The sequence below is a fragment of the Archocentrus centrarchus genome, chromosome 2 (assembly GCF_007364275.1).
Source record: "Archocentrus centrarchus isolate MPI-CPG fArcCen1 chromosome 2, fArcCen1, whole genome shotgun sequence".
Taxonomy (NCBI): Eukaryota; Metazoa; Chordata; class Actinopteri; order Cichliformes; family Cichlidae; genus Archocentrus; species Archocentrus centrarchus.
Window position 1 is genome coordinate 13,520,673 of NC_044347.1, and position 22,572 is coordinate 13,543,244.

At 43.2% G+C, this 22,572-nt stretch overlaps 1 protein-coding gene and 11 non-coding genes across 12 annotated transcripts in view; 8 read left to right on the top strand and 4 right to left on the bottom strand.

Annotated features, from left to right (window-relative positions):
- atp7b (ATPase copper transporting beta) overlaps positions 1 to 22,223 on the bottom strand; it is a 48,988-nt gene extending 26,765 nt beyond the window's left edge. The window contains exons 1-8 of the mRNA XM_030750797.1: positions 22,043 to 22,223; positions 13,517 to 14,288; positions 9,476 to 9,709; positions 9,236 to 9,399; positions 8,993 to 9,154; positions 8,836 to 8,909; positions 6,970 to 7,153; positions 6,629 to 6,862 (exon numbers count right to left, since the gene is read on the bottom strand). Coding sequence (XP_030606657.1) covers positions 6,629 to 6,862; positions 6,970 to 7,153; positions 8,836 to 8,909; positions 8,993 to 9,154; positions 9,236 to 9,399; positions 9,476 to 9,709; positions 13,517 to 14,288; positions 22,043 to 22,201 — 1,983 coding nt within the window. The 5' untranslated portion in view covers positions 22,202 to 22,223. The remainder of the gene's footprint in view (positions 1 to 6,628; positions 6,863 to 6,969; positions 7,154 to 8,835; positions 8,910 to 8,992; positions 9,155 to 9,235; positions 9,400 to 9,475; positions 9,710 to 13,516; positions 14,289 to 22,042) is intronic.
- Positions 790 to 862, top strand: trnar-ccu (transfer RNA arginine (anticodon CCU)). Its single transcript has one exon. It is a non-coding gene; the product is annotated as a tRNA-Arg (tRNA).
- trnam-cau (transfer RNA methionine (anticodon CAU)) lies at positions 869 to 940 on the top strand. The gene has a single exon. It is a non-coding gene; the product is annotated as a tRNA-Met (tRNA).
- On the top strand, positions 1,687 to 1,759 carry trnar-ccu (transfer RNA arginine (anticodon CCU)). The gene has a single exon. It is a non-coding gene; the product is annotated as a tRNA-Arg (tRNA).
- Positions 1,766 to 1,837, top strand: trnam-cau (transfer RNA methionine (anticodon CAU)). Its single transcript has one exon. It is a non-coding gene; the product is annotated as a tRNA-Met (tRNA).
- trnar-ccu (transfer RNA arginine (anticodon CCU)) lies at positions 2,325 to 2,397 on the top strand. The gene has a single exon. It is a non-coding gene; the product is annotated as a tRNA-Arg (tRNA).
- Positions 2,404 to 2,475, top strand: trnam-cau (transfer RNA methionine (anticodon CAU)). The gene has a single exon. It is a non-coding gene; the product is annotated as a tRNA-Met (tRNA).
- On the top strand, positions 3,298 to 3,369 carry trnam-cau (transfer RNA methionine (anticodon CAU)). Its single transcript has one exon. It is a non-coding gene; the product is annotated as a tRNA-Met (tRNA).
- trnar-ccu (transfer RNA arginine (anticodon CCU)) lies at positions 3,858 to 3,930 on the top strand. Its single transcript has one exon. It is a non-coding gene; the product is annotated as a tRNA-Arg (tRNA).
- On the bottom strand, positions 19,915 to 19,986 carry trnam-cau (transfer RNA methionine (anticodon CAU)). The gene has a single exon. It is a non-coding gene; the product is annotated as a tRNA-Met (tRNA).
- On the bottom strand, positions 19,993 to 20,065 carry trnar-ccu (transfer RNA arginine (anticodon CCU)). Its single transcript has one exon. It is a non-coding gene; the product is annotated as a tRNA-Arg (tRNA).
- Positions 20,468 to 20,540, bottom strand: trnar-ccu (transfer RNA arginine (anticodon CCU)). The gene has a single exon. It is a non-coding gene; the product is annotated as a tRNA-Arg (tRNA).
- Positions 22,224 to 22,572: the final 349 nt, after the last annotated feature.

Consider the following 22,572-nt stretch of genomic DNA (forward strand, 5'->3'; position numbering starts at 1 on the left):
GAAGAATACAGTGGGATTTCCTGGGGAACAAACTGGCGCTTTTACAAGAAAACATGGCAAATTTATGAATTAATTTAAGCAAATTTGGAAAATGTGCTGGGCCCTTAACCCAAAGGTCGATGATCAAAACCATCCTCTGCTAGGTCATTTACAGGTCCAAAACTCAAGTTCATAAGAAAACACTGGCAAATTGACTATAGGGAAAAACTGGACAAACAATTGGGGAAAATACTGGGACATTTACAAGAACAAACTGCAAAATTTACTGCAAAGGTTGATAGATGGTAACCATCCTCTGCTAGGTCTTTTACATGCTTGAAACCCATGCGGCTGCAATGGCATGCATACATGAATCAGAGGTCAAGGGATCGAAATCATCCTCTGCAAGAACTCTGACATGTCTGGAACTCATATTCGGAAGAACACAGTGGGATTAGCGGGGGAACAAACTGGCGCTTTTACAAGAAAACATGGCAAATTTATGGGGAATGAATTTAAGCAAATTTGGAAAACGTGCTGGGCCCATAACCCAAAGGTCGATGGTTCAAAACCATCCTGTGATAGGTCTTTTACAGGTCCAAAACTCAAGTTCATAAGAAAACACTGGCAAATTGACTATAGGGAAAAACTGGACAAACAATTGGGGAAAATACTGGGACATTTACAAGAACAAACTGCAAAATTTACTGCAAAGGTTGATAGACAGTAACCATCCTCTGCTAGGCCTTTTACATGCATCAAACTCATGCAGCTGCAATGGCATGCAATCTTTCCCAATGCTGGCATCAAGCCCCAGTGGCCTAATGGATAAGGCACTGGCCTCCTAAGCCAGGGAGTGTGGGTTCGAGTCCCATCTGGGGTGGTTTCCAGCAGAGTGGCGCAGCGGAAGCGTGCTGGGCCCATAACCCAGAGGTCGATGGATCGAAACCATCCTCTGCTAGGTCTTTTACATGCTTGAAACCCATGCGGCTGCAATGGCATGCATGCATGAATTAGAGGTTAAGGGATCGAAATCATCCTCTGCAAGAACTCTGACATGTCTGGAACTCATATTCGGAAGAATACAGTGAGATTAGCGGGGGAACAAACTGGCGGTTTTACAAGAAAACATGGCAAATTTATGGGGAATGAATTTAAGCAAATTTGGAAAACGTGCTGGGCCCATAACCCAGAGGTCGGTGGATCGAAACCATCCTCTGCTAGGTCTTTTACATGCTTGAAACCCATGCGGCTGCAATGGCATGCATGCATGACTCACAGGTCAAGGGATCGAAATCATCCTCTGCTAGAACTCTGACATGTCTGGAACTCGTACTGGGAAGAATACAGTGGGATTTCCTGGGGAACAAACTGGCGCTTTTACAAGAAAACATGGCAAATTTATGAATTAATTTAAGCAAATTTGGAAAATGTGCTGGGCCCTTAACCCAAAGGTCGATGATCAAAACCATCCTCTGCTAGGTCTTTTACAGGTCCAAAACTCAAGTTCATAAGAAAACACTGGCAAATTGACTACAGGGAAAAACTGGACAAACAATTGGGGAAAATACTGGGACATTTACAAGAACAAACTGCAAAATTTACTGCAAAGGTTGATAGATAGTAACCATCCTCTGCTAGGCCTTTTACATGCATCAAACTCATGCAGCTGCAATGGCATGCAATCTTTCCCAATGCTGGCATCAAGACCCAGTGGCCTAATGGATAAGGCACTGGCCTCCTAAGCCAGGGATTGTGGGTTCGAGTCCCGTCTGGGGTGGTTTCCAGCAGAGTGGCGCAGCGGAAGCGTGCTGGGCCCATAACCCAGAGGTCGATGGATCGAAACCATCCTCTGCTAGGTCTTTTACATGCTTGAAACCCATGCGGCTGCAATGGCATGCATACATGAATCAGAGGTCAAGGGATCGAAATCATCCTCTGCAAGAACTCTGACATGTCTGGAACTCATATTCGGAAGAACACAGTGGGATTAGCGGGGGAAAAAACTGGCGCTTTTACAAGAAAACATGGCAAATTTATGGGGAATTAATTTAAGCAAATTTGGAAAACGTGCTGGGCCCATAACCCAGAGGTCGATGATCAAAACCATCCTCTGCTAGGTCTTTTACAGGTCCAAAACTCAAGTTCATAAGAAAACACTGACAAATTGACTATAGGGAAAAACTGGACAAACAATTGGGGAAAATACTGGGACATTTACAAGAACAAACTGCAAAATTTACTGCAAAGGTTGATAGATAGTAACCATCCTCTGCTAGGCCTTTTACATGCATCAAACTCATGCAGCTGCAATGGCATGCAAACTTTCCCAATGCTGGCATCAAGCCCCAGTGGCCTAATGGATAAGGCACTGGCCTCCTAAGCCAGGGATTGTGGGTTCGAGTCCCATCTGGGGTGGTTTCCAGCAGAGTGGCGCAGCGGAAGCGTGCTGGGCCCATAACCCAGAGGTCGATGGATCGAAACCATCCTCTGCTAGGTCTTTTACATGCTTGAAACCCATGCGGCTGCAATGGCATGCATGCATGACTCACAGGTCAAGGGATCGAAATCATCCTCTGCAAGAACTCTGACATGTCTGGAACTCATATTCGGAAGAATACAGTGGGATTTCCTGGGGAACAAACTGGCGCTTTTACAAGAAAACATGGCAAATTTATGAATTAATTTAAGCAAATTTGGAAAATGTGCTGGGCCCTTAACCCAAAGGTCGATGGATCGAAACCATCCTCTGCTAGGTCTTTTACATGCTTGAAACCCATGCGGCTGCAATGGCATGCATGCATGACTCACAGGTCAAGGGATCGAAATCATCCTCTGCTAGAACTCTGACATGTCTGGAACTCGTACTGGGAAGAATACAGTGGGATTTCCTGGGGAACAAACTGGCGCTTTTACAAGAAAACATGGCAAATTTATGAATTAATTTAAGCAAATTTGGAAAATGTGCTGGGCCCTTAACCCAAAGGTCGATGATCAAAACCATCCTCTGCTAGGTCTTTTACAGGTCCAAAACTCAAGTTCATAAGAAAACACTGGCAAATTGACTATAGGGAAAAACTGGACAAACAATTGGGGAAAATACTGGGACATTTACAAGAACAAACTGCAAAATTTACTGCAAAGGTTGATAGATGGTAACCATCCTCTGCTAGGCCTTTTACATGCATCAAACTCATGCAGCTGCAATGGCATGCAATCTTTCCCAATGCTGGCATCAAGCCCCAGTGGCCTAATGGATAAGGCACTGGCCTCCTAAGCCAGGAATTCTGGGTTTGAGTCCCGTCTGGGGTGGTTTCCAGCAGAGTGGCGCAGCGGAAGCGTGCTGGGCCCATAACCCAGAGGTCGATGGATCGAAACCATCCTCTGCTAGGTCTTTTACATGCTTGAAACCCATGCGGCTGCAATGGCATGCATACATGAATCAGAGGTCAAGGGATCGAAATCATCCTCTGCAAGAACTCTGACATGTCTGGAACTCATATTCGGAAGAGCACAGTGGGATTAGCGGGGGAACAAACTGGCGGTTTTACAAGAAAACATGGCAAATTTATGGGGAATGAATTTAAGCAAATTTGGAAAACGTGCTGGGCCCATAACCCAGAGGTCGATGGATCGAAACCATCCTCTGCTAGGTCTTTTACAGGTCCAAAACTCAAGTTCATAAGAAAACACTGGCAAATTGACTATAGGGAAAAACTGGACAAACAATTGGGGAAAATACTGGGACATTTACAAGAACAAACTGCAAAATTTACTGCAAAGGTTGATAGATAGTAACCATCCTCTGCTAGGCCTTTTACATGCATCAAACTCATGCAGCTGCAATGGCATGCAATCTTTCCCAATGCTGGCATCAAGCCCCAGTGGCCTAATGGATAAGGCACTGGCCTCCTAAGCCAGGAATTGTAGGTTCGAGTCCCATCTGGGGTGGTTTCCAGCAGAGTGGCGCAGCGGAAGTGTGCTGGGCCCATAACCCAGAGGTCGATGGATCGAAACCATCCTCTGCTAGGTCTTTTACATGCTTGAAACCCATGCGGCTGCAATGGCATGCATACATGAATCAGAGGTCAAGGGATCGAAATCATCCTCTGCAAGAACTCTGACATGTCTGGAACTTATATTCGGAAGAATACAGTGAGATTAACTGGGGAACAAACTGGCGGTTTTACAAGAAAACATGGCAAATTTATGGGAATGAATTTAAGCAAATTTGGAAAACGTGCTGGGCCCATAACCCAGAGGTCGGTGGATCGAAACCATCCTCTGCTAGGTCTTTTACATGCTTGAAACCCATGCGGCTGCAATGGCATGCATGCATGACTCACAGGTCAAGGGATCGAAATCATCCTCTGCAAGAACTCTGACATGTCTGGAACTCATATTCGGAAGAGTACAGCGGGATTTCCTGGGGAACAAACTGGCGCTTTTACAAGAAAACATGGCAAATTTATGGGGAATTAATTTAAGCAAATTTGGAAAATGTGCTGGGCCCTTAACCCAAAGGTCGATGATCAAAACCATCTTCTGCTAGGTCTTTTACAGGTCCAAAACTCAAGTTCATAAGAAAACACTGGCAAATTGACTATAGGGAAAAACTGGACAAACAATTGGGGAAAATACTGGGACATTTACAAGAACAAACTGCAAAATTTACTGCAAAGGTTGATAGATAGTAACCATCCTCTGCTAGGCCTTTTACATGCATCAAACCCATGCAGCTGCAATGGCATGCATGCATGACTCAGAGGTCAAGGGATCGAAATCATCCTCTGCTAGAACTCTGACATGTCTGGACCATGGCAAATTTATGGGTAATGAATTTAAGCAAATTTGGAAAACGTGCTGGGCCCATAACCCAGAGGTCGGTGGATCGAAACCATCCTCTGCTAGGTCTTTTACATGCTTGAAACCCTTGTGGCTGCAATGGCATGCATGCATGACTCAGAGGTCAAGGGATCGAAATCATCCTCTGCTAGAACTGACATGTCTGGAACACGGCAAATTTATGGGCAATGAATTTAACCAAATATGGAAAACGTGCTGGGCCCATAACCCAGAGGTCGATGGATCGAAACCATCCACTGCTTGGTCTTTTACATGCTTGAAACCCATGCGGCTGCAATGGCATGCATGCATGACTCAGAGGTCAAGGGATCGAAATCATCCTCTGCTGGAACTCTGACATGTCTGGAACTCATATTCGGAAGAGTACAGTGGGATTTCCTGGGGAACAAACTGGCGGTTTTACAAGAAAACATGGCAAATTCATGGGGAATGAATTAAAGCAAATTTGGAAAATGTGCTGGGCCCATAACCCAAAGGTCGATGGATTGAAACCATCCTCTGATGGAACTTTGACATGTCTGGAACTCATATTTGAAAGAAAACACTGAGAATTTCTTGAGGAACAAAAAAAAATCCCAGAGTCCTCTACTAGGTCTCTTACATGCTAATTACACACCATTCATGAAGCTCATTTCCATTAAAACTACGAAGTTCAACATTAACTTTGCTCTCATACAATTATGTGCATTATTTATTCACCATCATCACTTTAAAAGTAATTGTGCATCATCCAGCCATCCATCCATCCATCCATTTTCTTCTACTTATTCAGGGCCGATTTGTGGGTGAAGCAGCCAATGCAGAGAAACACAGACCTCCCCTCTCTACAGCCACCTTCTCCTGTTTATCCAGGGAAACACTGAGAGATTCCCAGGCCAGATCAGAATGAACTATAATCTCTCCAGCGTGTCCTGGGTCTAATCAGGGGCATCCTCACAGTAGGACATGCCTGGAACAATTCATCCAGGAGGCACCCAGGAGTCATCCTAGTCAGATGTCTTAACCACATCAATTGGCTTCTTTAGTTGTGGAGGAAAAGCGCCAGCCACCCTTCAGCGGAAGCTCATTTTCACCAATTATATCTGCGATATTGATCTTACCCACCCCCAGGAAGAGCTCAGGCCATGGTTTGAGTTGAGCCCTAGTGTATCTAGCCAGTATCTCTCAACTTCACACCTCAGCCCTCACCAGCAGCCGCACGTACATTGCATCTGACCCTTACGACGTGTGCTGTGGGTGGTGGACCTGTAGCAGTGCTGGGCCTGTTCCTCCTTTTTTGGCTGCGCCCAGCTGGACCCCACAGGCCAAGGCCCACCCACCATGCGCTCTCCCTCGAGCACACTCCACAGGCTTGGCTCCAGGTTAGGACCCTGGTAAACCTATCCCTGGCAGGGTAAACTGTACCCTTGACCGTTCTGTCATAGGGAATGATGGAGGATAAACAAACCCTCAGAATAAAATTAATGCAGTCTTATGATTGTGGTGCAGCATCAGCTGATGTTCAGTTAATCACTTACCAGGACAATAAAAACATCTTCTCTCTGAAGAGATATTAAAATACTGCAATAAAAGCTTGGACACTCAGCAAAGTCACAGGAGAATAAACAAACATGCTGCCTAGTGGCAAAAGTCACATGAAAGTAACTGTAATGAGTCAATTCCAAACTTCAGTGGCTTACACTTTTCCAAAAGCATCTGACTTGACAGGCTAGAGAGTTATAGTTTCCTGAAATTTAAAAAGCATGGTGAGGATTTGTAAAGCTCTTTTAGCAATTTATTTTACCTTTGCAATGTGCTCCAGCCATCGCCCCAAAGCTATGAACACAAAGAGCATCGGTGGAGTGTCGAAAAAGGTGACGGGGCTTTGGCTGGCTCGCTCAGCCATGGCTACAATGAGGACCACGCAGGAGTAGATGTAGGCAATGGAGGTGGCCAACACAATTAGCACATCCATGTTGGCCGTGCAGTGTTTTAATGAGCGGTATGCCTGAATGTAGAAGTATCGTCCTCCAAAGATCTGGACCAAGAAAGACACTTTGACCCACCTTTGCAGTACATTTAAATGCAAAAAATCCATTCATGTATGATTAAAGGGACAATTTAGCCCAGGTTGTGTCCCCTCACCTGCACAGGTGTACAGAGCACAAAGAAGAGCAGGTTGAGGATGGAGAGGCCTGGCAGTACGTTCTGTTCAGTGGGCATGGAGCCTCCATGTTCCTGGTGTAGGTTATCCATAATCATCATGTAGATCATGAGGCCCATCACAGGCAGGCCAAAGACCAGGCTCAACAAAAAGGAGCTCTTCCACCTTCAAATAAAGCAGACATGCCCATTATAAACATATAAACATACAAATACAGCTTTTGCACTGATTTCATGTACAGCCAGTCTTTTCTCAGGAAATAAGTCCCAGTAACTTAACTTTCTTCTAGATTAACAAGCAAGTCCCCACTGGGCAAATGTGTAAGGACTGACCTCAAAAACCAGGAATTACGTGTTCAAGCACCCAGTTGGGTGATTTTCAGCAAAAACATGTTATGACCCTGACTGCAGAAGCCATCCTCTGCTAGGGAAGTCTTTGAGATATCCTGTAGCTGTTATTCTTAGAAAGAGACTAAGACAGCCCCACTGTGTCTTCCTAATGTTTATGAAATATGACATAACTGGTACAATCTTTCACAATCTTTAGTCTCCCATGGCCCATTTAGATACCTGAAAGTCTTCTGCTACCTCCCCAAACAGGCCTATGACACATTCTTTCTTCTAATGATTTTAATCTTCTGATTCTTCATTAATATTTTTACTTCTGCAACTTGATAGCCACTGCTCCATTTCACCTCTTTTCCACTAATGATCAGAGATTCATCAAGTTCAGAATATGCCAGCTGGAGATTGAAGAACAAATCTTTAGAAGCTTTATGGATGCATGAAGCTTTCTAAATATTGCTGGAAGAGGGATGACACTGAGTAGAAGGGATTCACTGAAGTATTCTGGGCCCATGACCCTGATGTCAATGGCTTTTAGATACTTAAAGCTCATGCAGCTTCAACAATAGCAATTAGGTCCTTATGTATGCTTTTTTAATAGAAGCTCAAAGACAGTTAAATATTAATTACAGAGATATATGCAATGTATCCTTTAATATTTACTAGCACAGGTGTCAGATCTGACATTTAGAGATCTGCCACTGTACTGCCACCTCCCTAATTCAAGGTAGGTGTGAAGTCAGAGCTTTTGAGTTATTATCTCAGATTTTTGAGTTAGTATCTCAAAATTTCAACTTAATGCCTCAAATTTCAAGATATTATTTCAAAAAAAATGTTTCTTACCGATTAACTGAGATACCTAACTCAAAATTTTGAGTTATTCAGTTGAACTCTTGAGATCTGAACCAGACTATGTCCTGTAGTTGTGCTACATGCGAGAAAGATCATCCTGCTCACATTGGAGTTTGTGTGTAAAAACAGCACAGATAAAATGCAAATGATATTTCATCCATTCTGCTGTTAACCAAAATGTGCTAACTATATACTGAACAACATCCCGCATGTTAGGGCCTCACATGTGCAGCTTCAATGGTTTAATGGGTAAAGCACTGGCCTCCTAAACCAGGGAATGTGGGTTTTAGTCCCATTAGAAGTGATTTGCAGCAGAGTGGTGTAGTGGAAGCATGCTGGGCCCATAACCCAGGGGTCGATGGCTTGAAACCATCATCTGTGAGGTCTTTTAGATGTTTAAAACTCCTGCAGGTGTGATTAATGTATTGGGAGAAAAAACAGCCAATTCAGAAGAATTGAAAATTGGGAAATTACTTAGATAACAGCACTCTTTCCCAGCAGTGAAAGCAAGTTAGGTAGCCCCATGTGCAGCCCCATAGGTCTAATGAGGGATTGTGGGTCAGAGTCTGACCTGTTGTAGTGTCCAGCAGAGTGACACAGCATAAAAAGTTAGCATCCTTTTAGAGTGAAAACTGTAAACCAGATACTTGCTGTCGAATTTCTTCTTTATGGTCGAGGTTGTTCTTGAAGCCCACCTTCTCCAGACTGGCCTCAAATCCAAGACCCTGAAATGAATAGTAACACCAAAGTTTAACACTGCATATGTAAATAAATGGAAGATTGCCTTTAAAAATCATGCCATAAACACCTGGATGATCTTGATAATATCTCGAGCTCCGAGCACCTCTGGGTCAAACTGGATCTGAGCTTTTTTGGTTGCCAGTGTGACCGAGGCCATGAGGATCCCTCTGGTTGAGCTGAGCTTAGACTCGATGTTGTGGACACATGATGCGCACGTCATGCCGGTTATCTGCATGCGAAATACATATAATAACATGTTCTGCTGAATCTGCATAAAAACTCTGTATCATGTAATCTCCAGCAGACTTACAGTGAGATCCAGTTTTCCGTGCGTTACTGTATCATCCTCAATCAATTTGGCACCAAAGCCCAAGTGTTTAATGAGCTCAGCCACAGCAACGGCATCCAGGACATTTGAATCATACTTCACCTCCGCCTTACCAGCCATTAGTGACACCAACACTGAGAGGACTCCTGGTTAACAAGCACAATACACTTTATCAATGACCGTCATCTCAGTGCAAATGCCACATCCCTGTAGGTCACTCACCCCTGTGTTTGAGCAGGTTTCTCTCAATGTTGGCCACACAGGAGGCACAGGTCATCCCCGTAACACAGATGAAGCACTTTTGTACTCTCATCTCAGGAGAGCTGGGGTGAGAGCTTGCAGAGGGTACCTGTGATCCAGTGCCACTGCTGACTCGAGGCCTGCTGGCCAACATGTCAGAAAGTCCAGAGCTTACAAGCTGTGACTTTTCATGACTCTGAATGCTCTTTATAGGTTCTGAAAAGAGAAAAACAGAGATTTGTAAAAAAATAAATAAATAAATTGCAGCTCTACAGATTTATAAGACTTAACTAAGAATATTTACTCACATAGACCTTATTTAGCTCTGTACTTTTCACAAAATGTTCATCTTTTTGTTTTTGTTGCCAAAGCTGTGTTACATAGAATTATTCTCCCCAAAGGAATTAACAAACTTTGATGAGATGATCATGCTGCCTAATGGGCTTAAAGATCATAAGGGCCTTTGTGGTTGGGGTCTTTTATAAAGTCAAGATGTACAGTAGTAGTTCATGACTTAATGGTATAAGGGTAAAACAATGTGGTGTGTTGATCCATTATCTACTGTTTATCCACTCCTAGATTGCAAGAGCAACAGGTCTCCCACTCCCCAACCACCTCTTCCAGCTCTTCCAGGGCAAAATAAAGGAATTTTCGAGCCACCCAAGAGACTGTGGCGCCCAGTCTGAGGCAGTGATGGAAATGACCATCAGGTCTAACAGGTTTTTCTAGCCCATAAAAGTGTCAGATCCCCTGGGTCTATTTCCTGGCCACTAAAATAGAAACCTAGCAATTCAGCAAGTGTGCAGATCACTAAGGAAAGAGCTGTGCCTGATTAGTGGCGCTACTTGGTTGAGTGCATTACTACAGGAAGCAGGGATGTGGGCAGTTAGAGCTAGGCCTGTCTCACCGCCAGTGACTTAAATAAGTTTCTCATGATTCCTATTAGGTTAACACCCTTTGGGAACCCAGACTCAGACTCTTTAGCCAGACCAGGGTTGTTGTACAAGGCTAGCTGGAATCTAACACGCATCCAAAAAACCTCACCTAAGAGGCATCTTAGCCAGATGCCCACAACACCTGAAATGGCTGTTTTTTTAATATGGAGGAGCAGTGGCTCAGATATGAGCTCCTCCTGAATGACCCTAATTCTAAAGTGCCAACTATGCTCTCCTGACAAGGCCAGTAGTCTGCTTGGGTTCAAGAGGCATAAATACTGGCATCCAATGGTGAGCGAGGGGTTCTGAGCAAATGTGTATGTGCCAGTTTTCTGTGACTGCCCAAACTTGCCAGCAGAGATTTAACATCACAATGAACCATCTATACACGCTCCCATTCCAGGTAACACGTTCAAACTGGCACAATTAATACAGGTAATTAGTGCAGAATAGGAGGGCTTTTCAAAGAAAAACTAAGAGGTCTGTGAGAGCCAGAATTCTTGCTGGTTGGTAGGTGATCAAATACTTATTTCAGTTGTTTTAGATTCTGTCTCTCACAGCTGAAGTGTACCTATGATAAAAAATGACAGACCTCTCCATTTTTTGTAGGTGGTAAAACTTGCAAAATTTGCAGTGTATGAAATACTTATTTTCCCCACTGTATGCACCTGGAGCTGCCCACTGTTTCCACCTCCTCAATCATAAGTAGGAGGTTAATGATCTTAGTTCCAGTCAACCATCATCTCTTTTGTTTTGCTGACAGTCCAGGGGAGTTGATTTCAGACGGATCGCACTGCAGAGCTCCTCACAGCTCCCTACACTCCAACTCCTTCCCACCCCAATACACCCATCACAGAACTACAGCAGGTGGCATGATTCACTGTTATACTGGAAATCTGAGACGCTCAAAGTAAACGGGAAAGACTTGTGATTATGATTTGTTTCAACTTTAATGACAAGCTTAAATCGGCTCATTATAGATTTAATCGGTTATTTCTCACAGGCACAGTTTATGTTTTACAGTGGGCCTCTTCTGGGAGGCAACCTTAAAGAGGCTCTAAAAAGCTCCTGAATAAAAACAATTTTTTTCACTTCAAGTCTACAATCTCCACACTCACCTTATGCTAACTATACAGATAATGCAGAAATGCAAAAATGAACCAATAATTTCCCTAGTTTGAGAACTTGGCATAGACTTTCTAACACCTCACTGGCACTGACACCAGATGATATATAACCATATGATATACAACGTCTGAGCTAATAAGAGGCCAACAGTTGCACAAAACCTGACACTGACAGCTGAGCTAGATAAAGAATCTGCTCATAATCTGCCTGAGCTAATTCCTCATCTTGGCAGGCTGTTTCTGCCATTAAAGCCCAGGTCAGGGTGAGGGCTCTCTGAGTTTCACTGAAGAGCGTACTTGTCTGGTTCCCAGAGTAACCGCTGAGTTTCTGCTTTGCCCATACTGTAAACAACATACCTTTAAAGTGCATGGCATACATTTCCTGAGTGAAAGCAAACCCCCTCAAGGGAATCTAACAATGGGTGCTTTTCTGCCTTGGGTGGAAAAACCAGTTCAGAAGTACTTAAGCTTCCAACCAAAAAAAAAAGCAGATGAAGAGATGAGGTACCGCTGAGGGACGAGAGCTGCTGTTTACATTCATTCTATTAATGACAAAAAGGGTCAAAAATTCACTGAGGATTGGTGTGGAATCCTCACGAATGCTGCAGTTGGCTCCTCCTAACTACTAATATGTCCGTACTCATGTGTCAGGCCGATCACTGTTTGCTGTCAAGGAAATTTACAGCCTATTGCATTGGTTTTTTCTGTATAGGACATGTTTTAAGGGGCAGATTGTGCCTGTCGTAAGAAATATTATTGATTTTATATCCCTTAATATGTTGACTCATCATCATGACTCTGGTAGAACTGCATATGGAGTTTAAATGACCAGAAAGAGAAATAATGGGTAAAAAGGGCACAAAAAGATATAGAAGACATTAAAAGGCAGCTATGATATGCAAAATGATCTCAAGCCATTGTAAAAGACTGATACCCCCTCTGCCTGACTGAAGATTCAGAGCAGTTCCAGGAAAATTTACCAATGCAGCTCTCAGATGCTTCAGACTGGGTCAGCTGATGCATGGCTGAAGTGGCCCTTTCGTGTGACCACGTGGCCTAATGAACAAGCTGTCTGACCTTGGATGAGAAGCTTAAGGACTCGAGGCCCTTCCTGGTTGTACTGGGACTTTTAGTCTGCAGTTAGAATAACTGCAATGATGTGCCCACATTTTGGAGATAATTTATCTCAATTTCAGGAGCAGGGCCACACTTCACAACACCTGCACTCCTCTTCTGGATCTTTGACCATATACGCCTTCCTGCCCCACAGGCAGTTTGCTCTCATTTTCGTGCCCCCACCCTCCTTCCCCCTTTGCTCATTTCCCACGCCCCTAATTAGTACACGAGGATCTGCCATGCCAGGGAGCTGCCCCCAGTCCTCCCCCAAACTGCAGCCTCCCATTTCTCAGTGTGCACAGGAAGCAGTCTTCTGGGCTTCATTTTAAGGACTTGACAATTAAATATGATGTTTGACACATCTGCATCATAAACAGTTTTATTTTGCCCAACTTCTGCTTAATTTTATGACACAGTCCTCGCCCCACCTTGTTTGTATATTCCTAGCTGTTTGCCAAGCCTCTTTTGACATTTAAGGATATATGTAGGTCTGCAGAGGATACACCTGTGCACCCTCGATTACAGCTCCTCCTGCAGCCTCCTCTGTCCTCCTTCCTCTAGCAGCATTTTAGGAACTGAGACACTGGAGTGTTCACTGGAGTGTGAATGTGTGTAAATGTTAGATAGAAAGCACTTAGGTGTACAAAGAAGTGCTGGCATGAATGGGTGCATATGGGTGAATGAGGCATGTTGTATAAAGCACTTTGACTGCTCAAGTAGAGTAGAAAAGCTCTAATTAAGAACCAGTCCATTTACCATTTAGTTGGCACACCAAGAAAGACAAATAAGTCCTAAAATAAAGTAAAAATCCCTGCACCAAGAAAACATTTCTTTTTGTTCCCTACCTTGAAGTGAAGCGTCAAAGCCCACGTCCTCAATAGCTGCCCTGAGCTGCTCTGGTTCAGTCAAACTGGGGTCAAAGGTTATTGTTCCTTTTTCCTCCTTCAGCGACACCACTATGAACTGCACTCCAGTCATCTGAGAGATCCTCCCTTCTATTGTCTGCACACAAGAGCTGCAAGTCATCCCTCCAATCCAGACGGTTACAGTCTCGGTGGAGACATTCAGCTCCTCGTTCTTCCAGAAGCTTAAATCTCCTCCTGATGGGTCCTCGGGTAATAAAGCAGCGTCAAAGCCCATGTCCTCAATTTTGTCTCTTAGCTCTTGTTGTGTGATTAGAAGAGGCTGAAAAACAACCACTGCTGCTTTGTCCTGAAGAGACACCTGAATATGTGAAACCCCTTTTAGCGCCCCGATCTGTCCCTCAATGGACTGAACACAGGATTGGCAATGCATGCCATCCACCCTGATCTGCACCGTAGACTCCACGCCATATCCCGAGGTCTGGAGCTCCAGGGCGATCTCTTTGGTTGTAGTAGCTGAAGCATCGTAGTCCACCTTGGCCAAACTGTTGGGTACAGACCACGTGACGGCAAGTACTCCATTCAGGCTGCAGATTCTGGTTTGGATGACGTGGACCTCGTGCTCAGAGGTGAGCCCCTGGAGTTTAAAAGTGGCTCTTGAGGCAGTTTTGGGTGGAGGGTAGAGCTCGCTCTGGCTCCCATACTCGTAGGCTAAGTTGTCAAAGCCTTTCTTTTCAATGTTAGGGTCACACTCCTGGAAAGATGACAGCAGAGTACATCAATTCAGCATTTTTTTTTCTTTAGGGACAAAAATGACCATGATATTCACCTGAGAATTAAAACTTCTTATAAGATCTGTTGAGAAGAAAGCGCATATTTACAGAATCTCATCAAGCTGAGGGGTTTTGAATAAGATCCCGAAAACAGCAGAATAAGGTAATTTTGTTGAGATTCTTTGACTTACGTATGTATCAGAAAATTATAACAACTCTGACCATAATTATGAAAATGACACACATCCCTACATGACTGATTAAAAACATGGAAACCACATGAAGTGTACATAAAGCCTTGGCCATCCATCAGGCCTGTGGGGCTGCACACTGGGCCACCCAACATGCTGGATATTTGTCAGTGTAGAGCTGGTAGGTCAAACTTTCATTAGTTATTACCTCAGTTGGAAGCTATTTTTCTCAGAATTATAAGTTATTAAGTCAAAATTTTGAGATGCCTAACTTGAAATTTTGACTTACGGATGGCAAAAAATGTATATTTATTATTACAGTGGCAGAAACAAGCTTCCGTGGTTTTTACATACGGACTCCAGATGAGGTCAGTAGAACAATCTTTCTTACATGTAGCACACAACAGGAAGTAGTGCATTTCAGACCCATTCTCAATGGCCAGTAAAATTTTTTTACAGTGTAGTCTGTTAAGTGTGATTTTTTTTTTTTTTTTGGGGGGGGGGGGGGCTGTACTATTCTCACATGCATGAAATCCTTCTTCACTGTTGTTGGACAGTTTTCTTTCTCAGGATTAAGACTTTCTCAGATGTAACTGTCAAACATTTATGAAGCTGCATTACTTGTTTGGGGTGTTGACCGTGTTACATTTAGGATGAATTCCTCGTTTGTTTTTTATGCTGCACATGTTGCTGTTGTATCACCAGCTCAAGAACAAAGACTACACAGACTTCGAGCACACTTTTAATTTCCTGTTCTATGTGTAAGCATGCCAACCCTGTTTACTCTAGTCTCTCATGTCCTCAGCTGAGGAAGACGTAAATCCTTGCTTTAGCTTCACTGTTCATCAAACCAGCCACTGTTTAAACCCTCGACAAGCCCCAGTGTGATCCCACTCAGCTAACACATTCCCCCCAAAACTTTTTGTTTGTGTCTGTTTGACTGAAAGTCTTTGACCATGAGCTGTAGTCCTTACTATTTTCAGAAGGCTGCAGAAGACTGGGAAAGCCTGTCTAATCTTAATATTGTAGCAGTGAAAACCACAATCACTGCTTTAATTTGTAGTCCTATTATTAGTCGTGTTGTGCACACAGGCCAGGACATGGTGGGACAAAGTGTCAAGATAATAAGAGTTCAAACACTTTGCAAATGTAAATATGTGACCTGGAGTTTAGTCCCACTAAATCAGCATAGCTGGGAACCTTCAATCCAAACTGGCCGCACTGGTTTCTTTAAATACGAGTGTGTGGTACTCCTCACACACAATCTCACACTCAGTGGCACTCAAATAAATTACACGAGAAATATTTTACAGGCTTTCACACCATCCTCTACATTTCCAGTGCTTTCACACCACTTCACAACTGTATACATACGACAAAAAGAGATACGAGTGTCTTATCTTTTTTTTTTTTTTTGCATTTTTGGCCACAGCGGCTTTTTGTGACAGTGGAGAGAGAGACAGGAAATGGGGGAAAGATACGCAGACAAAACAGTGACGGGCCGGGATGCGAACCCACGCCGCCCGCACCGCAAAGCAAAGCACAGTGTGTATGTGGTCGCCACTTCACCACTAAGCCACCCAGGCGCCCATGAGTGTCTTATCTGATGTGAGCACTGACCCCAGTCTATTTAAGCTCAGTGCATAGCTCTGCCTGTTTATATATGGAGTATTTAACAGACTGGATTTACATATTGCCATCTTTTTTTTACATATTACATAACTAATCTTTGTACATACAGCTTCTCTCATAAGCAGATGATCTACATTCTGGTGGTATTGCAGCTAGGTGCAGCATGCACACACTGAAGACTATCTGACCGCATTTAAACACTGATTAACATTATAAACACCATTAACCTCGATTCTGTGCGGTTTAAATGAGAAGTTATTAAACAATAAACAGAAGAAAGCACACTCAAGCAGAAATAAGCAGCTGTATGGAGCTGTTTGACGGTATTGTTTGTGAAATGACTCTCTTTGTTTTTTATATCAAGAGCATATCTGATTAAATGAAAATAAATCACTACATGAATTAACTTCTTGGGAAGATGAAAATTATTTACCTCTATTTGATATAACTAATATCCCCAAATTGTTTCAACTTATTACTGTTATACAATATAGGACTAAATTCTAAAAAACAATTTGCAATCATACAGCGATCTGTTGCCTACCTTCATCTTGAGCACCTGCAGTCATGCGGTAACTGCATGTAATGAAAATATGTTCTTTCAGGTGCCGGGCTCTTATAGCAGGTGAGAAAAAAAAATACAGGTACGACTGGGTTGTCATCGCACCAATCAAATCTGTCAACATCTGGCTCGTGTCATCGTTGGGCTTTGGGTTTAGGAATAAGGTACAGGTGCGAGTAAAGGCTTGTTAGTGCAGCAAACAAAAAATGCAGTTTTAGTCAAGAGGTATTCAAATAATCCAGTTATTAACAAGAACACAATGCAGGCATTATGTTCATGTTTACTGCTTTAATTCATACATCAGTTTGAACTTCACAAAGTCCACGTCCTCCAAATATAACACAATAGTCACCATATAGGGATTAATAAAGAGCCAATTTTAGCCATTAAGCCTCATCACTCTATAAATAAGGAGGATCTAAATAAGTTTGCATTTATTTACAGTTTTGTTTGTTTAATTATTTATTCAATTTACCAACAAACTCTTGATTTTTTTATACAGATTTTATACAGATTTATGAAATAATACTTAAAAAGACCCATTTACTGGATTTACTGGATAATTATGAAAATGACACACATCCCTACATGACTGATTAAAAACATGGAAACCACATGAAGTGTACATAAAGCCTTGGCCATCCATCAGGCCTGTGGGGCTGCACACTGGGCCACCCAACATGCTGGATATTTGTCAGTGTAGAGCTGGTAGGTCAAACTTTCATTAGTTATTAACTCAGTTGGAAGCTATTTTTCTCAGAATTATAAGTTATTAAGTCAAAATTTTGAGATGCCTAACTTGAAATTTTGACTTACGGATGGCAAAAAATGTATATTTATTATTACAGTGGCAGAAACAAGCTTCCGTGGTTTTTACATACGGACTCCAGATGAGGTCAGTAGAACAATCTTTCTTTATGAAATAATACTTAAAAAGACCCATTTACTGGACAACTTGACCTTCACAAAAAAAAGCTCTGTGAAGAAACTATGCATAAAAAACATGCTTTGACTTGCAGGTTTACGTTACAGATATTTGGCTTTAGTCCAGGACTTACAAAATAAGTGCCCTGTTACTCTGTACATTCACCTTCAGTGAAGTGTTTCCTTTTCTCATCATTGTGACATGCCTCAGCGAAACCTGACACATATGGCAGGATCCTGAATGTACTCATTCACACTGTTTCTTTTTTACAGGATTTAACCCTCTAAAGCGAAGTTTTAGCTGTTGTCTGATGGGTTTCTGTACTTGCGGCTTTCACACACGTGCTGGGATCGCCGCTTGCTTCAGCGCATTGACCAAGAGAGCTGCAGAGGAAAAAAACCTCCACCAGGCTGTAAGGATGTGTTTTCTCTGCCTCTTTATCACATAGTTCAGGAGCTTTCATAGACCTGTAGAGCTATTCTAAGCTGCGTTGAATGACGTGCAACCAGCTACATGACATATAGATCTGACTTGGATAAAAACCTGTTTCCAAGACAGGCTTTTCATCCGGATGTCTTAATACAAACTCAAATGTATGTTGTACAATTCATTTCCCTCCATCTTGGCTTAACTGTCTGCTGCGGGAAGGCAGCTGGATGCCTCCCTTCAATTTGCTGCACCAGCAGAACTCAAACATATTCACCGCTTGACAACAGTGTCCACAAGAGCTGTGCGATGCCATCATGTCAGTATGGACCAAAATCTCTGATGAATGTTTCCAGAACGTTGCTGGATCGTGACATGAAGAATTAAGGCAGCTCTGAAGGCAAAAGGGGGATCCAACCAGATACTAGAAAAGTGTACCTAATAATGTCTACGTACAAACTGTTTTTGCTTACAGTCCAGCAATAAAGACCATAAGGCAGCTGTCTAAAAGTCCTAGCAGAGGATGGATTCAAGGCATCAAACTCTGGGTTAAGGGCTCAGCACTCTCCTTGAGCTGCACCCTGGGCCATCTGACATGCTGGATATGGTTCAGTTTACAGCTGGTATGTAAGCAGTAGCACTGTGGAGAAAATATCTGTTGTTTTATAACTGTGCTGTTTTTTCGGCCTCTAAAAAACTTTTTTAGCCATCCATAAATCGAAATTTTGTCAGTTATCTCAGTTGGATGTTACTTTCTCAAAAGTTTAAATTAGTAAGTCGAAAAGATTTGAGATACTTAACTTGAAATTTTGACTTACGGAAAAAATGTTGCTTGCCTTTCAACTAATGTCCCCTGCATTTCATATGTCTCTGTGATTAATAATTATGCCAGCTTTCAGCTTCCTTAAAAAGGCCATTTTTGCTACTATCACAACTACATGAGATTCCAACATGTAAAGGTCCCAGCAGGAAATGGTTTCCAACAATGATTTTCTGGGCTGTTGGTCCAACACAACTCTACCACACTTCTGGAAAGCACCCAAGAAGGGGCTCAAACCCACAGTCCTCAGCTTAGGAGGGCAGCGTGCTATCCATTAGGCCACTTGGGTTGCGCACATTAATATCTTATATGATGGAAATTGTTTGGTGTACAGTGGCAAATGGCTCCATTCTTTTCTAACTGTGCAAACTTTTATTTAACAATGAACTGAAGCACAACATCCTTTCTCACAGCAGACACTTTCTCACTACTGCCATGCTCAATGTAACCTTTTGGTTTTTGGACAGTTACCCATGCCATTCTCATAGGGCTGCAATTAAACTAACTATTACCACTTCTCTTCTAGAGAAGAAAAAAACTCTCCACTCAAATGGTGAATAATAGTAGAGTGGAAATGTGTCTTTTCTAAGTTTGCTTCAGTCAGATTGTTGGAGAGAGGAGTAAAGGAGCTTATCTGCAGTCATTGTGAACAACCATCACAAGTGGCAGAAAGGGCACCAGCTATCAGCCACCTGCAGTACAGTCTTGAGATCCCTTCCCTTCTTCACCCCCACGCACACCTTGACCCATGTGTCCATGTAGCTCACATGATGGCAGCGTGGGTCAACAACTCTCAGGACCACTTCCAGGGTTAAATACCCGGTGCTCCCCATTAGCTTTTAGGACCGAAGAAGCCACATGAGAGGTAAAACATCTTCATGAACCAAAAATGAAGCCCAGTTGCCTTCAATTCAAACTCTTAAGATTACAGTTCGCAGTGAAGTGATATGTGAAAAGAAAGATTAATGAGGAAAAGGCTGACAGAAGTTGGTTTCAAGCCAGCAGTCAAGAGATGTGTTTTTGATTCCATTCCAACAATCTCTAAAAGACCTAGCAGAGGATGGTTTCGATCCATCGACCTCTGGGTTATGGGCCCAGCACGCTTCCGCTGCGCCACTCTGCTGGAAACCACCCCAGATGGGACTCGAACCCACAATCCCTGGCTTAGGAGGCCAGTGCCTTATCCATTAGGCCACTGGGGCTTGATGCCAGCACTGGGAAAGAATGCATGCCATTGCAGCCGCATGAGTTTGATGCATGTAAAAGGCCTAGCAGAGGATGGTTACTATCCATCAGCCTTTCCAGTAAATTTTGCAGTTTGAACTTGAGTTTTGGACCTGTAAAAGACCTATCACAGGATGGTTTTGATCCATTGACCTTTGGGTTATGGGCCCAGCACATTTTCCAAATTTGCTTAAATTAATTCCCCATAAATTTGCCATGTTTTCTTGTAAAAGCGCCAGTTTGTTCCCTCATAAATTCCCACTGTGTTCTTCCGAATATGAGTTCCAGACATGTAAAAGACCTAGCAGAGGATGGTTTGGATCCATCAACCTCTGGGTTATGGGCCCAGCACGCTTCCGCTGCGCCACTCTGCTGGAAATCACCCCAGATGGGACTCGAACCCACAATCCCTGGCTTAGGAGGCCAGTGCCTTATCCATTAGGCCACTGGGGCTGCTTACTAAGGATGCACACTGGGCCAACTAACTGCTGTATACTGTTCAGTGTACAGCTGGCAAATTGTACATAGAAATAGTACAGTAGAGAAGATTTCCATCGTGCTCTGGGCTCCACTTTGTTTGGGGTTGTTTATGTTGTCTGTGGAGAAACCAGACGAGGACCAAAGAGTAACTAAGATTTGGATCACTGGATCTACGGTTGTTAATCAGTTTCAGCTGCTTTAACAACAGGTGCATTAGAGGGGCAACAATGAGACAACCCCCAAACCAGAAATGTTTTTACAGGTGGAGGCCACTGACATTTTTACCCTCCTCATCTTTTCTGACTGTTTTTCACTAGTTTTGTATTTGCCTAGGGTCAGTGTCACTACTGGTAGCATGAGGCAATACCTGGACCCTACAGAGGTTGCACAGGTAGGCCAGCTCCTCCAGGATGGCACATCAATACGTGCCACTGCCTGCGCTGTGTGTTCTGGGCCATCCAACGCTGCCAGGCTGCACCTCAGACTGTCCAGGAGCTCAGTGATGTTCTGGTCCAGATCTGGGAGGAGATCCTCCAGGACACCATCCATCGTCTCAATAGGAGCATGCCCCGATGTTCTCAGGCATGCATACAAGCACATGGGAGCCATACAGACTACTGAGTACCATTTTGAGTTGCTGCAATTAAATGTGGGCATTGATTTTCAGTGTCTTTGAATTCTGTAGGCTGATCATTTTGATTTCCATTAGAAGAAGTTCCATCCTTTCGTTCCTAACACATTTCCCAGTCTTTATCATTATAGAGCTCCAGCATGATTTTTTTTCCCCCCAGAGAGATGATGTGTTTTCAAAGTGATCCTTTAGCTTTTTTGAGCAGCATCCAATTAACCACACATCAGGTCAATTATTACAGTAAAACGTTTCCAAAAGGCATCAACAGCACAATGGAACAGCCCAGTTCAGTGACTCAGATCAGTCAAACAGAGGAGTTATTTTAAAAAAAACAAAAAACAAATCAGCCACTATGGAGCTGGAATAAATATTGAAACTATCCTTTTTGCAGCAGCAGGCTTTAACCATGTTTATTTCTCCTGTGAAGATGGGAATTTTAACAAGGGAGCCTAGGGTGACTACACTTTTGGAAACAACTTCAAGTGGAGATTTGGGGAAGAGCAGCTTTTGCCTCTTTAACACGGGCTTCACTTTTCAGCCCCTGAGGCTTTCCCCTGCTCCTACCTGCAAACTCTGTTCTCTTTTAAAATAGAAACCCATTCATTTTGTTTATACAAAATGTGTTCTTTCAAATATCGGACCTATCACGCTTTTATTAACAGCTTTAGACCAATATTTTTAATTAATTTTTGCCAATCACCTATTTAAAGTTAACAAAAGATGTCACATATTTAAAGCTCGATGCTGCAGTTTTTTTGGGGTTTTTTTTTTTTGGACAAGACCGGACAAAACTTTTTTCTAAGTCATCGGCTGGCAGATGTCCCGCAGCTGTCTGAAGGCCTACCTTTAAATGTGCCACACAGTCTCTCCTGTCGCAGCCCTCTGCGCGGACGCCACAGGTGCATCTGGGCTTAGAGCCACACTCAACCATGCAGATCTGCTCCCCGGAGCCGGGCTCGGAGTCACACTCGGCTGGGCTTTTGGGAGACTTCGGCGAAAACATGCTGGAGCTGCTGTGGCGGCGTTTGGATTATCTTCTCCAGTCAAACTCGGAGGGCAAAAGTCCGCATCGGACAGGAGCGGTTACAGGAGATCACGCCGCAAAAACGTCATTTTCACGCACTCACGCGTGGAGTAAAGAGGCGTTTGATCGGAGGTAATTCATCAAGGAGAGGGGGGGTAAAGTCTTAAATCACATGACTCCTGCGTGAGTGGGTTTGAAATGAGGAGAAAGGCGTAAATTCAGCGTTTGGACTTTCAAAAGTCCCTACTGCAGTTTATTTCTTGGTTACAGAAAAAGTGATACGTTTAGAAAATCAGGTTTTATTCAAGTTTAAACGCCCTGTAAGGAGATTTAATTCAAAAACTTCACTC